Source organism: Muntiacus reevesi, chromosome 6 (genome assembly GCF_963930625.1).
Source record: "Muntiacus reevesi chromosome 6, mMunRee1.1, whole genome shotgun sequence".
In the NCBI taxonomy this organism is placed as follows: Eukaryota; Metazoa; Chordata; class Mammalia; order Artiodactyla; family Cervidae; genus Muntiacus; species Muntiacus reevesi.
Window position 1 is genome coordinate 36281599 of NC_089254.1, and position 15216 is coordinate 36296814.

A 15216-nucleotide genomic window follows, 5' to 3' on the forward strand; every position below is an offset into this window, starting at 1 on the left:
ACATGACAAGATATCTGGTGTATTTACTGTCTTCTGTTCTGTTGACATGGATATTAATGTTATTGCTACTAAGAACTTGGAAAGTCTTTCCAGATAGTTTTCACCATTATTCTTCAGTTGGACTTCTGCTTCCCACTGGCCATTCAGTCTGCACTGGGCTCCCCTTGAACTCATAGCAAGGTCATCTCCTATAAGAGATAATTATCCTTAATTTCCAGCCTCCTTACTTGTTCATCCCAAGGGGCTTTGCTATGAATATTTCTTCACATCCTGCTGAAACAAAGAGAGGCCCCAGATAGAGAGTGGCACTCAGGTTCCCTTTGTGTGACTATGATACATTAGGATTTCATCTCCTTCTGCTCTGGGCAGTGGTTTGCTCCTGAGTGATGTGAAATGGGACCTAAAGTCTCTCCACACTTACATTCCGAAGCCTGACACGCACTGTTGCCATTAATAAAATGATTAATTGAAAGTGGTGGACGGTTTTAGCTTCCTGCGTAGCTTAGACGGTAAAGTATCTGCCAGCAATGTGGGAGATCCAAGTTTGATCCTTGGGTTGGGAAGATCCCCTGGAGAAGGAAACAGCAACCCAGTCCGGGACTCTTGCCTGGGAAATTCAGTGGATGGAGGAGACTGGTAGGCTACAGTCCATGGGGTCACAAAGAGTTGGAAATGACTGAGTGACTAAGCACAGCACAGCCTGCACATGAACCTGCAAGATGCGAACTTTCGAAGATGCAGAAGTGCGTTCTCATATTCAATCACATAAATTAATTCACACGTGTGAAATTCATCATTACATGCATGCATCCTCTCTAGGTGTTTGTGCTTTTGTGTACTTTATAGTATACTACAGTAGTACAGTATCTTTATTTCAAGCCCAGGATATCTGAAAGCAAATGTAAAAGCAGCAGTATGTAGCAGATTGTGTTAGCTGGGGACCTTTGCTAACTTTGTTGGACTTAACGAGCAAATTGGATTTATGAATGTGCTCTCAGAAGGGAGTTCATTCATACGTAGGGGAATTCATGTATTTCATGGTATAATTCCATGGTGTGACACTAATATTATGATTTCTGAAACATTTCATTAGTTATGTTTATTTAGTGATTGTGTCAGTGAGTGATTTTTTTTTTTAAGATAATTACAGGTGAGTTATTTTTAAATGTATTGTTCTGAAAATTATCACTGAACCATGGGCTTAACTATACAGCAACGAGACTTACTGGACGTTTTCAGTGAAAAAGGTAGGGAAACCATGGTTTCTGTTATCACAGCAAATCTTGGCCTGTGAGTTTTGTAGTGAAAGAATATTAAAACCAGCTAGTTAAGATGATGAGAAGGAAAGAATGTACAAGGCGACAAATATTCTTTTTGTCAAGACTAGTGTCAAGGGTGGCAGTGTGAAGATTTGAACTATAGAAAAAATTAAAAGCATGTTAGTGTTATCCGTCAGGAGGAAAAAGATCCTGTCTTGAATTCTCTTTATGTGCTCCATTCTTTCTAGTAGAAGAAACGGAAGCCAGTGTCACATAGCATGTGAGGAGCTGACATGTGATGTGAATGTAGCTCTGTCTGGTGCCAGAAACTGATGTTATTCCCATCATGCTGTTTTTCTGTCAGGAAAGACATTGGATAAAGTGGTAAAGCAGATAATTAATTTTCTATAAAGGAAAAGAAAAACTAGGAAGAAGAAAAAAGATATCTAAGGCTCTTTAAAATATTCATGTTAGCATGTTAAATATTATAGAAATGTGGTTTGTTTTAGTGGTGGAATGAATTGTAAATACCCGTAAGTTAAGGAAATATAATATCTTAAAAATCCATGTGAAACCTTCTACTCTGAAAATTATTCGCTAAACATGCACCAGGTTCTGTCTCTTTGAGAGACATTGCAATATCTCATGCAACAGAATAAACAAGATTGCATTCTTTGAAACCAGAAGCAGAGTCCACTTCTTTTGGTGGTGGCTGTTACATGATTCTAATTGATGTTTTATTACAATGAAAACATTTCAAATGTGGTATTGTACCTTAAAATGTATGGCAGGGCATTTACATTGGGGCTCTAGACTTAAGCTTCCTTGACTGTGTTTATTAAAGTTTATTTGCATTCTGGATCTTATTTTTTATTTCCTAAGCTTTTAAAGATTACTGTTTAAGTGGAACTTGAGAGAATATTTTCTGTTTGAGAAAAATATATATATACTTGAACTAGTTTTTCCTTATTTATAATTCATTCATCCTTTTTGGCATTTTATATGTCTCACATACATAGATAGTGATTAATAATTGCCATTAACTGTAGTACATGATATGAAGTAGAGACTGTGTGTCCTGAACTAATCTTTACTAACTTTCAATTCTATTAGAGTCCCAATACTACAGGAAGGAGTTTATACAGAAATGAGCAAGATATTCCTGATACAAAGCATACCTGCCTTTCACAGCAATTAGTTATATTGGTTTTTCTGCACAGAACTAAATATCCTTGATCAATTAAAGTGATGTTGAGTTTTATCTGTTTGTACCTCAAATCAATCTGTTTAGGAGTTCATGTCCCTGGATGAGGTCTTAGGCTGAAACAAAAGAGCTAGCTTTGGACCAGAGGGAGTTCTTCATGGACAACCTGGGTCTTTTAAAAATAGGACACAATAATCTGTCCATCAATAAAAAGTAGAAAAAATCCAGTAATATGCAGGAATCCTGAATGACATTAAATCTTGGGATTTTATATGACTAAATTACTGTGCTTTGAATAATTGGGATGAGAACCTACACGGTCAAAATTCAAAGTGTGAGGAAAAGCCGCATGGTTTGAAAATGATAAACAATTTTAGCAGTGGAAGTTTGAGTTAAATACTGAAAAATATTTATTAGATAATTATTTTTGTTATAGTTAATTATTTTAACTTGTTGATTAAAATGTTGATATATTTTAAATCACCTAAAACTGAAACTTCATGTGAAACCAACACACTTCAAAAAATAAATCTTAGCTTATGTATCTTGCTCCTTTTGAAACCAGTTCACCAGCAGCATCCACGGTCAGCTGGGACCAAGCTGTAGAACCTGTTGGTAGTAACCAGAATGCTGGCATTATGCCAGTGAAAAACAGGGTTGAACTGGTTCCTGCTTGTGCCTGGATTCACTTCTCATAAGACAGTAAAAACCTGCCAGTCCCTGGCTTTGAAGATGGTTTAGTCATGCATGTGCAACCCATCTGTTGGATGAATAGGGGATTTCCTTTTCAGCCAGCCCTTCAGCCACAGACATCCTCACTGTCTTTGTGCTCATCCCTGCGACCCCCCCCTCACTTTTCTTTTAATCTTTATTTCCTGCCAGGAGTATACACGCTTGATAAACCAGGTACATCTTATGCTACTCTAGGGAAATCCTTCCATAAATGCTGATGTGAGCCAGAAGTGTAATTGTTTTCTCTTGCTGTCTAGGTTACTTTCAATGTAGTCTTATTCAGTGAGTTTTAAAAAAAATTCAATTTCATTATATAAATGCTTATACTATTACAGCTTCAACCAAACTTTAACATAGACCTCCTTGTTCTTCACTGTGAAATGTGAAGCTTCCTGTGCCACCAGGATGAACCTGAGGAGTGGAAGGTCTTCATTCTCTGTGTTTCTGTTTTTGGTTATTAGCCTATTTAGCAGCATGCATCTTAGCTTCGGTGATGGAAAAGGTGCGAGTCTCCCTCAGTGCAGTATCTTATTCCCTTGTCCCGACTTTTTTCAGTGCACACATCCTCCAGTTTTGATGTCCCATGCTTAAATTCTTCTATGCTCTAGAATAGCCTCCCTGTTTCTTTAAAATGCTGAAGGCAGTAAATACCAGGTTTGGGGCTTCCCTGTAGCTTAGCTGGTAAAGAATCTGCCTGCAATGCAGGAGACCCCAGTTCAGTTGCTGGGTCGGAAAGATCCCCTGGAGCAGGGCACAGCTACCCACTCCAGTGTTCTGGCCTGGAGAATTCCGTGGACTGTATAGTGCATGGGGTGCCAGAGAGCTGGACACAATTAAGTGACTTTCTCTTTCAGCTTTTAATTTTGAGGTTGGAGGTACAACTTGAATTTGCAAAATTGCACATACAAATTGTTGTCTTACAAGATGTTTTACAACTTTTTAACATGATATACAGTTTTGGTGAGCTTGTGGTCTTACAGTTAATTGATATTTATATGTATATCAACATATACATATATGTATATATATGTATATTTTGAACACACTGGAACTCCAAAAAGATCAAGATGAAACAAGGAACAGATTTGTCTTTCTAATCAGTTTATGGTTTTAAATACATTCTAACGTGAGGATGGGAACCAAAAAAGCAATTATTGTTCTTACTAATTTTATTTCCTCTTCATACAGATTTATGAGAAATACCAAGATTTGTATACTGTGGAGCCAAATAATGCGCGACAGCTGGTAGAAATTGCAGCCAGGGATATTGAAAAACTTCTGAGCAACAGATCCAAAGCCCTGGTGGTGAGTTTAAATTGTATCTACTCATTTTATTATTCTATATTATTCATTTATTATTTATCTTTCATGCTTTATTTGGAGGTTTTCTTTAGTATGCTTGCTTTATCTGAGAAACTGTGTTCATCAAATATATGTTCATAAAAGATGAGATCATGGTTTCATTGTGGACTTGAAATAATGAATTAACTTGTTTATAATTATTATTTTACTTGTATATATTTGGTGATTTTAATACAGAGAAATAGTATATTTAGTTAGAACATACATCTATTTTTTATACATATGTAAGTAATCATGTGTAATAATCATGCTTAAACTGATCATACAGTGTAAAATCCTTGAATATTGCAAGCATCCTGAAACCTTCCTTTGTAGTATTTCTTGTCTCATCACCCTGCGTCTCTACCAGAGATAGCCTGTACACTAGATATTTGATTACTTGTTTCTTTGCTCTTTAAAAGTAGCTGTACCTCACCTAAATGTTTTGCTAAACATGTGTTAGTCTCCTTTGTTTCAGCTTTATTAAAATCACATAATGCTGTATGTGGTCTTCAGCCACTTCCTTTGTTCCATCAACATTATGTTTACATGATTTTTTTAGATGTTTGTGCTTAGCTTTAATTCATTTTGATTCATGGTAAAATATTATTTTTTGAAGATATATCTTAATTTATTCATTTATTCTCTGCTGGTAAATTATTATTTGGATTGAACCATGAATAAGGTGGCTTCATTTTCTTGAACGAGTTTATCGGTACATATGTGCAAGAACACGGATCAGTACGTGATAGTAGAATACTAGACTATAGGGTATTCATAAAATCAGATTACATAAGTATGACACTGATTTTCCAAAATGGTTGTATCAGTTTAGACCTCTACTACCAGTATTTGAGTCCCCATTGGTACATATTCTGGCCAATAAGTGGCAATGTCAGAGTTCTTAACTATAGGCAGCTGAGTGGGTACCAAATGGAAAATCTCTGCTTATCCCTAATGAAATGGTTATCTGTTTTGTATTCTGAATATTCTTGTTTCCTCTTCAGTGACATAGTTCTTCATATCTTTTACACATTTTAATCGTTAAAATTGATTCGTAGATTGTATATTCTTGATGGTAGTTCATTTCAGTTACATGTGATACAAATCTCTTTTTCCAGTTTGTGACTTGTCTTTTTATTGTCTTTATGGTATATTTTGATCAAATAAGTTCTTAATTTTAATGCTGTCAGAGTCAACTTTAAAAAAAAATATTTCGAGGTGCATGCTTTGTTTAAAAAATCATTTCCTAAAAAAAAAAAAAAAAAAAATCATTTCCTACCCTGATGTTCTAAATATTTTTGTGTATTTTATTGTAAAAGATTCCATTTATTTCAGATCTATTTAAGCCACCTGTAGCTGATATCAGTATACAGTTTTAGGTCACAATACAAATGATTATTTTTTTCTGATCAGTTTTCCCGAGACTATATATTAAATATTTTACCTTCCCTTGATGAAGCCCCATTTATCAAGCTAGTATGCTCAGCTTCTCACCATATTCTTCTTCAAAAGGATCTTGACTAGTCTTGAACTTTCACACATTATTTAAAATTTAGATTCAGCATGCTATTATCTGAAACAGTCTTTACTGGGATTTTAAATGGTATTCCATTGAATTCTAAATTAACACAACATTTGGAAGAATTGATATCATTATGATTTTTGTCTGTATATGCATGATTTTTTTTCATTTAGCTGTTTTTTATGCCACTTTATGGCATTTTAATATTTGTTTATAAAGTTCTTATATATCTTTTGTTAGATGTAGTGCTGGAGTTTAACTCCTTATTCTACAAATCTCAGCACTGTTTCAGGTGTTCGTTCCAGGATAACTGAATTCTTTGTTTACTGATCACTTACAGTTCAGATTTTTAACTTAATATATCATATATGTGTGTGTGTGTATACACACACACACACACACACATCTCTTGGCATTCAGAAATTGTCAGTTTTGTTTATTTCTATGTATCTTAAAATATCCAGGATCTTATTGTAACATAATAAGGGGGATCCTTTGGAATATTTGGTATGCCACATTGAACATTGCCAGAAGTTGAAACACTTTTTTTTTGAGGTATAGTTGATTTACAGTTGTATGCAAATTTCTGCTGTATAGCAAAGTAACTCATTTTTACACATATATACCCTCTTTTAAAATATTCCTTTCTATTATGGTTTATTTCAAGAGATTGGATATATTTTGCTTTGCTACACAGTAGGACTTGTTTTTCATCCATTCTAAATATAGTAGTTTGCATCTACTAACCCGGAACTCCCAGTCCATCCTTCTCTCTACTGCCTTCCCTTGGCTGAACCACAGTCTGTTCTCGTACATATGTGAGTGTGTTTCTGTTTTGTAGGTAGGTTAATTTGTGCCATGTTTTAGATTCCACATATAAATGATAACATGTGGCTTTTATCTTTCTCTTTCTGACTTCACCTAGTATAATAATTTCTAGTTGCATCTATGTTGCTGCATATGGCATTATTCTGTTGTTTTTGATGACTGAGCAGTATTCCATTACATATATGGTACCATGTCATCTTTATCTGTTCATCTGTCAGTGGATATTTAGGTTGCTTCTATGTCTTGGCTATTGTGAATGGTGGTGCTGTGAACATAGGGATGCATGTATCTTTTTGAATTAGTTTTGTCTGGGTAGATGCCTAGATGTCGGATTGCTGGTAACTCTGTTTTTAGTTTTCTGAGGAATATCCATACTGTGCTCCATATTGGTTACAGTAACATATATTCCCACCAACAGGTATGAGAGTTCCCTTTTTGCCACAGTTTCTCCATTGTTTGTTTATTTGTAGACATTTTAATGATGGCCATTTTCACCAGTGTGAGGTGATACCTCATTGTTGTTTTCATTTGCATTTCTCTAGTAATTAGCGATTTTGGGGATTTTTCCTTGAGCCTAATGGCCATATATATGTCCTCTTTGGAGAAGTGTCTACAAAGTCCTCTGTGAAGCACAATTTTTAAGAAATGTGTATTGGTAAGGCAAACTTTCATGATTAGAAGATTCATAACATTATCTTCAGTTTTTGTTACATGAATACCTCTTTAAAGCATCATTTATAGATGTAAATATATTTTCATTAAAAGTTTGTCTAATAAAAATTACTTTCTTCTTACGTGATTAATATTTACTAATCACTACTGAAAATGATTCCATTTATATTGATTTTTATCAGCTTACATTTTTTTTTGCCCCGGATGTAGGAAGCAGATAATCTGGTCATCACAATCCTTAGAAGAAGGTCATAGAATGAAGTAGGATGTATCTTGCCTTAACTGGATTAAAATGGGAGCTTAATGAGATTTTGTTTTTTATCATCTGCAATTGAACATCTAGATACCTGGTATATTATTTGAGTCCTGTGGGATCACTATCTATCTTAAGCACATGATGGGAGAGTACAGAAAGCATAATGACTAATGAAATGTAGGATTGTTAGATTTTATGTGAGGGAGAAAGATTCATGTTTGTTTTCAAACTAAATTTTTTATTTAACTTTTTGAATATATGGAAATAAATACATTATTTGAAAGAGAAATTTTTTGAGGATAATTAAAAAAAAACAGGTTCTACATTGCGTTGTAAATGAATATAAGATGAATATGAATTCATGAATAAATTCATAAATTTATTCACATTCATAAATTCATTCATATAAGATGAATATGAATGAATGTAATATATTAAAACTATATAAGAATATGAGATTATTATATTATAATAATAATAATGTATATTATTAATTTACTTCTACTTCTGTTATCGGCTTATACTCAGGGAGACTTCTGTATTAAAGGAGCTTTAATTTATCTGCGTGGGGCACCAATGTAATTGCATAAATAAGTACATTGGAACTATATCTTGAATATACAGATTTGAGGTAGATGATCAAATTTAATGCCAGTTACCCCTTATTGAGGGTTTATCAAGTAATGTTACCTGATTATTTCTCATAATGATGCTGTGCACTGTATGCCATTAGTACTCTCATTTTTCAGTAAGGAAGTGGAGTCTTTGAATATTCCTTTAAGTTTCTCCCCAAAATGTATTTAACAAGCAGTGTATGCCAGTGTTTCTCAAACTTTAATGTGCATGTGGGTCACCTCTGGCTCTTGTTAAAATGCAGATTTTTATTCAGTGTGTGTATGTGTATGTGTGTGCGTGCACTCAGTCATGTCTGACTCTTTGTGGCCCCTGGACTGTACCTTCCAGGTTCCTCTATGCATAGGATTTCCCAGGCAAAAATACTTGAGCAGGTTGATATTTCCTACTCTAGAGGATCTTCCCAACCTTTGGATCAAAACTGCATCTTTTGTGTCTCCTGCATTGCAGGTGGATTCTTTACCACTGTGCTACCTGGGAAGCCCCTTTTTACTCAGTAGATCTGGCCAAAGATACTGAATTTCTAATAAGGAAACAGATGACAGTCCTGGTACAAAGACTGTACTTTTAATCAGTTCAGTTCAGTTGCTCAGTCATGTCTGACTCTTTGTAACTCCAGGGACTGCAGCACGCCAGGTCTCCTTGTCCATCACCAAATCCCAGAGATTGCTCACACTCATGTTCATTGAGTTGGTGTTGCCATCTAACTGTCTCATCCTCTGTCGTCCCCTTCTCATCCTGCCTTCAATCTTTCCCAGCATCAGGGTCTTTTCCAATGAGTCAGTTCTTCCCATCAGGTGAGCAAAGTATTGGAGTTTCAGCTTCAGCATCAGTCCTTCCAATGAATATTCAGGACTTATCTCCTTGCAGTACAAGGGACTCTTAAGAGTCTTCTCCAACACCACAGTTCAAAAGCATCAATTCTTCGGTGCTCAGCTTTCTTTATAGTCCAACTCTCACATCCAAACATGACTACTGGAAAAACCATAGCCTTGACTAGATGGACCTTTGTTGACAAAGTAATGTCTCTGCTTTTTAATATGCTGTCTCTGCTTTTTAATATGTTGCTTTTTAATATGGTCATAACTTTCCATCCAAGGAGTAAGCATCTTTTAATTTCATGGCTACAATCACCATCTGCAGTGATTTTGGAGCCCCCAAAATAAAGTCAGTGACTGTTTCCCCATCTATGTGCCATGAAGTGATGGGACTGGATGCCATGATCTTCATTTTTTGAATCTTGAGTTTTAAGCCAACCTTTTCACTCTCCTCTTTCACTTTCATCAGGAGGCTCTTTAGTTCTTCTTCACTTTCTGCCATAAGGGTGGTGTCATTTGCATATCTGAGGTTATTGATATTTCTCTCGGCAGTCTTGATTTCAGCTTGTGCTTCATCCAGTCCAGCGTTTCTAATGATGTATTCTGCATAGAAGTTAAATAAGCAGGGTGACAATTTACAACCTTGACATACTCCTTTTCTTGTTCTTACTTTGAGAATCCCATGAACAGTGTGAAAAGGCAAAAGGGTAGGACACTGAAAGATGAACTACCCAGGTTGGTAGGTGCCCAATATGCTACTTGAGATCAGTGGAGAAATAACTCCAGAAAGAATTAAGAGATGGAGACAAAGCAAAACAACACCCAGCTGTGAATGTGACTGGTGATAGAAGCGAGGTCTGATGCTGTAAAGAGCAATATTGCATAAGCCAACTAGAGTGATATAAAAAGATTGCAAGTTTATTTTCTCTCAAAGCAAGAAACCTGGATGTAGGTAGCTCAAGAGATTTCCAAAAGTCTCATTCTGTTACTTCTGCATTCATCCCACTGGGTTACCCTTGGCTGCAAGGGGAAATAATAGATGGGAGTTTTTTTAGCTGGGACACCACCTCTCTGTACAGAGTTGTGGTAGTCTTAATTAAAATGTGATTCCAGCAAGCCAGTGTCTGCATCAAATCCTTTCAAGACTGAATGTGAGTTTTAGGGAAGAAAGTCTGGAGAACATTCATTTTGAAGAAGCTGAGGAGGGGAAGGAAAATGTTACTTTCTTTGGCTTTTTTATATAAAGTCCCATCTTGTAAGAATATTTTATTGAAAATATAATGATTGCATGTGTAGTCAAATCAGCTTTTTCTGATAAGGCTTGGCACAGTGTGAACAGCAGTAGAATGAAAGGACTGTTGAATCCATGTTTTAAGACTCATAAGAGTAAATTTTTTAAATATCATGGGTACTTGAAAATTAGTCAACGATAGTTGAAATATTTGAAATCATGAACCATGGGTAGATCTGGTAATGGTTAGAAACTGTGAGTTCAAAAGAGTAAATTATCATTGTTATGATAATTTGCAGTGAACAATGGAGAAAAATAATTTTTGATAAATAATAGAAATGAAAGAAAGTAAGAGTACTGTGATAAGTGATAAGGTTGAGGCATGAGTGAATGAGTGGTTTTCTTTGATGGAGAAGGGTGAAAGTTCTGGAGTTCTAATAGGAACAAATAAGTAGTTAACAATTATTAAATGTCAGTTATATTCCCAGCAGTTTGCTAGATTCTTTCTATGTATTTCTAACACATTGTCCATTATGCAAAATAGGTATAACTGTTCTCATTTTACAGTTGAAAAATAAAAGCTCAAGGAATTTTGAAAAATTTTTTCAACTTTACACAGCAACAAATTCATTTCCGTCTATGTATATGGGAATGTGGTTGCATACAAGCCTGAGGTATTTTTTTTTTTAGCAAAATAAACATAATACATGAAGTCGTAGTTCTCACTCAGAACACATGATTTTTCTGAAGTAGATGACAGGTTTAAATGGAAAATGCCTGTCTTTCTTGATACCATTAGCTAATGTGTTACATGAAAATCTCCAGATGCACCAGCACATTTCCTCTATCAAGTTATATACTTTAGCAACATTTTTATGGATTTTAAATCTCAAGTAATGATAATGATCGAAATTTGGGGTCAGACAGAAGGGATGGGGAAATACTAAGTGCTGTGTTTGGAACCTCTTAAAGTTCCCTAAGAAGTAAGCAGATCCGTATACTTGTAACACTGCTGCTACTCGCTACCACACTCAGCACTTTAATTTTTATAACATTCTGTTTGGATTAATATATTATTTAAAGGTTAGCAGCAAGGTGTTTTTTTAAACTTATCCTGCTGTTCGTCGCTCTGCTCTGCAGTACTTTCTCCCTCGTCCATTCCATGAAATAGTGTTTGCACTGAATTGTCTGAGCAAAGGCACTTTTGGATAGAAGATAAGCTGCCAAATACACTTTTAAGACAGAGAGTAGAATTAATGGTAAAGTGAAAAGTTTTCTCGTGGAAGGTGTTCAGAAAAGGAAAGGTTCTGGGCAACACTGATAGTCTCTTTCTACTTAAAAAAAAAAATCTCTTTCGGAAATATGATTTTCATAGACTTGAGTTGACTTAATTATTTAGGAATAGAAAGTAATGTTAACACAGCAGTATTATTGTGTTGACAATTTAACAAACGTAATGTATGCTCCGATAGCACTGCATTTGCAAAAATAAGGGGAAGAGGGAGTGTTGGGTTGTTGATCACATGCAAGATAATGAGAATTAGATAGATGAATTGCATTGGAAATCTCACACAGGCAGTAACAACTATGTAATTTGTGGGGTCATGTCTGAAATGAAAATGTGGGGCACCTCTTGAAAGAAGGTGTTCAGAATTTAAAGACAGTAGCCGCAGAGCTTTAGACCAATTGTGGGATCCAGCTGGGGGATTGCACAGGTCCCACACCAGTGGAGCTGGCTAGCCCTCACACCCAGGTGGTCAGAGTCAGAACTGGAATTGGACTTGGCATTCCTAATCATGCGTGCTATGCTGTTTCTACGGTGATAGTCAGTGAACTTTACCTGGAGACTTAGGAGTCTCCAAAACCTGTGATAATTGTAAAAGAATGTCAGAGTAAGAGCCATATTTCATTCTACTTCTAATCTAGAAAATTGCAAACTCAACCCAGCAGAACAATAGACATGCTTTGATCTAAATGTGCTAGTGGATGATGTTGACAAGGGAAAAATAAATATAGAGAAGTAGTGCTAATCCAAGGTTACCATCTTTGATTCACATAATGGAATCTTTAAATAAGACTTCATAACATGATGTATATTTGGAGACAGTCTGATCAAGTAGTCCTTGCTGAAGGAAGGTAAACACTGTTTAGCTGTTTATAGAGTTCAGCCTTCCATGGTTTTCTGATTCTTAACTTTATCTGAGTCCTTACTAACTTCATTGTTTAATCTTTTGATGTTTAGTTTTCCCCTTACCCCTATTAACCCCTTATCATCCTCCTACAGAAATACATAAACTCTCAACCTTCCTCTGAATTAATTTTTATCTTTAATGGAGAACAGAAGGCAGCAGAAGCCCTTTGTGAGATATACATTGCTATCCAGATTTTTTTTTTTGTATATACAGGGATTCTTTTAAATCTATTCCAATAATTTTTTTTAGAGCTTGTAAAATCACGAGCTACATTTGCAAAGATGATCTGTCTGTGCTTTGCTTAAAACCCCCTGACAGAATTTATTGGGACAATGATGGAATGTCCTATTAATTTAATTAAAGTATCATAGAAACATGAAAGTTGAAAGACTTGGGGAATTCAGTCTTCTGGTCCTCTTCTCATAAGTAGGTGAATGTCGAAACCACCAAGTTTGAGAAGATAGCTGTTTCTTTTCTCAGATACTTTTGGTGATGAAGCTTCCACAATTATAATATCCCATTATTATTGCTTAACTTAGTATTGAGTAAATTATTTGTAACATGGATGTCATTGTCTAATTTAAATCTATTTTGTTTTCTGTTACCTATATATGTTAAAATTTGTTTGGTTTTCTCCTTACGAGAGTATATCTCTTTGTGTGTGTAGGAGGAGTTTTGTGGGTGGGAGGACCCATCATCAGCTCCTCATAGCTGAGTGTTCCTGGCAGATCCATATTGATGATTCTCAGTTGCTGAGCAATCTTTATTGCCAGCCATCGTGTTAAATGCTTTACACACATTCTCAGACAACTCTTAATCTTCAGAACAACTCTAAGTGGTAGGTGTGCTGTGTTGAGGTTGTGTCTAAAGATAGAGGTATTACCTAACAAAATTGAGCCAGCTTAGGTAGCAGGTAGAAGAGATCTTCAACTCAGGTATCCCTGATTGCTAAAGCCTCTGGTTCTTTTTGACAGTATGCTGTACTCTATAATCTAATGAACTATAATTTAACTCCTCTATATAGGCATATTTTTGGTTTCTTTTTCATTTCTGTATTCTGGAAACTCAAATATTCTCCAACTTTGTTAAAACATGGAGGATGCAATCGAAGGTGGTGCTTTTATTAAGGAGTAATCTGATAAAGCATAGTATAACAAGTTTGCCATTTTCTTTTGTCACATGATCCAGGGACAGTGAGAACTGCTTTATTCTCTGTGGGTTGTGTGTCAGATGATACCACTATGAATGTTAGATCATTCTGATATATGTTATATTTATGTTGCTAAATTTATAATATAGTCTTGTAAATAATTTAAACAATATAAAATGAAAAAAAATTCCCTATGAGTTAAAAACAGTACCTTCTATAGTGTGGTACCCTTTAGGATTCTTTTGAGTGTGTGTGTGTGTTATTTATGAGTATTTCAAGGAGATTTTTATGTCTGTGGATATGAATATATAATTGCTTCTTATGCCTTTTTATATATGCATATATTATTTATTTAACCAGTCTATTAATAGTTTCTGTATTTTTTATATAGACAATACTTAATATTCTTTATGTCATACCTTTGTATATGGGAAAACTGATTATTCAAATTAAGACATATAAATGGAATGTTTCAGTAAAAAAGCTTATGGGATATTATTTATGTTTTCTTTTAAGGAAATAGAAATCTTTAATCTTTCCATTGATTTCCTCCCTCCTTTTTCTTTGTTTTTAAATAGCAGAACTTCTGATTGACTTAGGTAGGAGTGAGTAGGTTGCATTTGGCCCAGTATAGTCAGTTAAAAATGTACACAGAACTTAATTTTAATGATGTATATATTTTTAATTATTATAATAATGTCAAAAATTCATGCTGTTCTTTACAGATTAGTGCCTTTGTTGTTGGCAACATAATCAGTTCAGAATTAACAGGCTGGCTGGGGCAAACATCTGTCTTCCAGATTTATTAAAAAAAAAAGGTTCTGCCTAAGAGTTGCAGTTGCTGATTACACATACCAGCTCATATGCCCTAACCTGCATGCATTATCTCAGCCACAGGCAGAGTGCCAAATGCTGCACTGTGGATACGTGATCCTGTTGCCCACAGACCTTGTATTCTAGGGCAACTGACACAGTCAAGGCCCAGTTAAGAGCAAAATCCAAGTTATGTCTTGACAGCCAAGGTATTCATTATAGGATTCTGTCTACCCTTTCTCTGGTTAAATTTATTCATTTAGTTCCAGCACTCATTACTCCCCAATTATAGCTACTCCTAGAAATATTGGTCTATTGTTGCCTGACAAACCAATCACCCCTGATTATTTACACTGCCTTTATAAAAAATTCTAGGTCCACCGACTTGAAAGTCCTGTAATAAATAATAATGACTCATTTTCTCCAAGAGGGTTTACAGAGAATTTATTGCCCTATATATCACTGCCTGTACCATTTTTTCCCTAGTGTAACAACATAATATGACCTCTTAAAAAGCAAAATAATTAAATAAATCACCCAGTATGGTATTTGTGTGCTTTGG

General features: G+C 35.2%; 1 protein-coding gene across 8 annotated transcripts in view; it reads left to right on the forward strand.

Moving 5' to 3' along the window:
• CACNA2D1 (calcium voltage-gated channel auxiliary subunit alpha2delta 1) overlaps positions 1 to 15216 on the forward strand; it is a 494429-nt gene that overhangs the window by 126821 nt on the left and 352392 nt on the right. For all 8 annotated transcript variants that reach the window (XM_065939979.1, XM_065939980.1, XM_065939982.1 and 5 more), the window contains exon 3: positions 4384 to 4500. In XM_065939979.1, coding sequence (XP_065796051.1) covers positions 4384 to 4500 — 117 coding nt within the window. The remainder of the gene's footprint in view (positions 1 to 4383; positions 4501 to 15216) is intronic.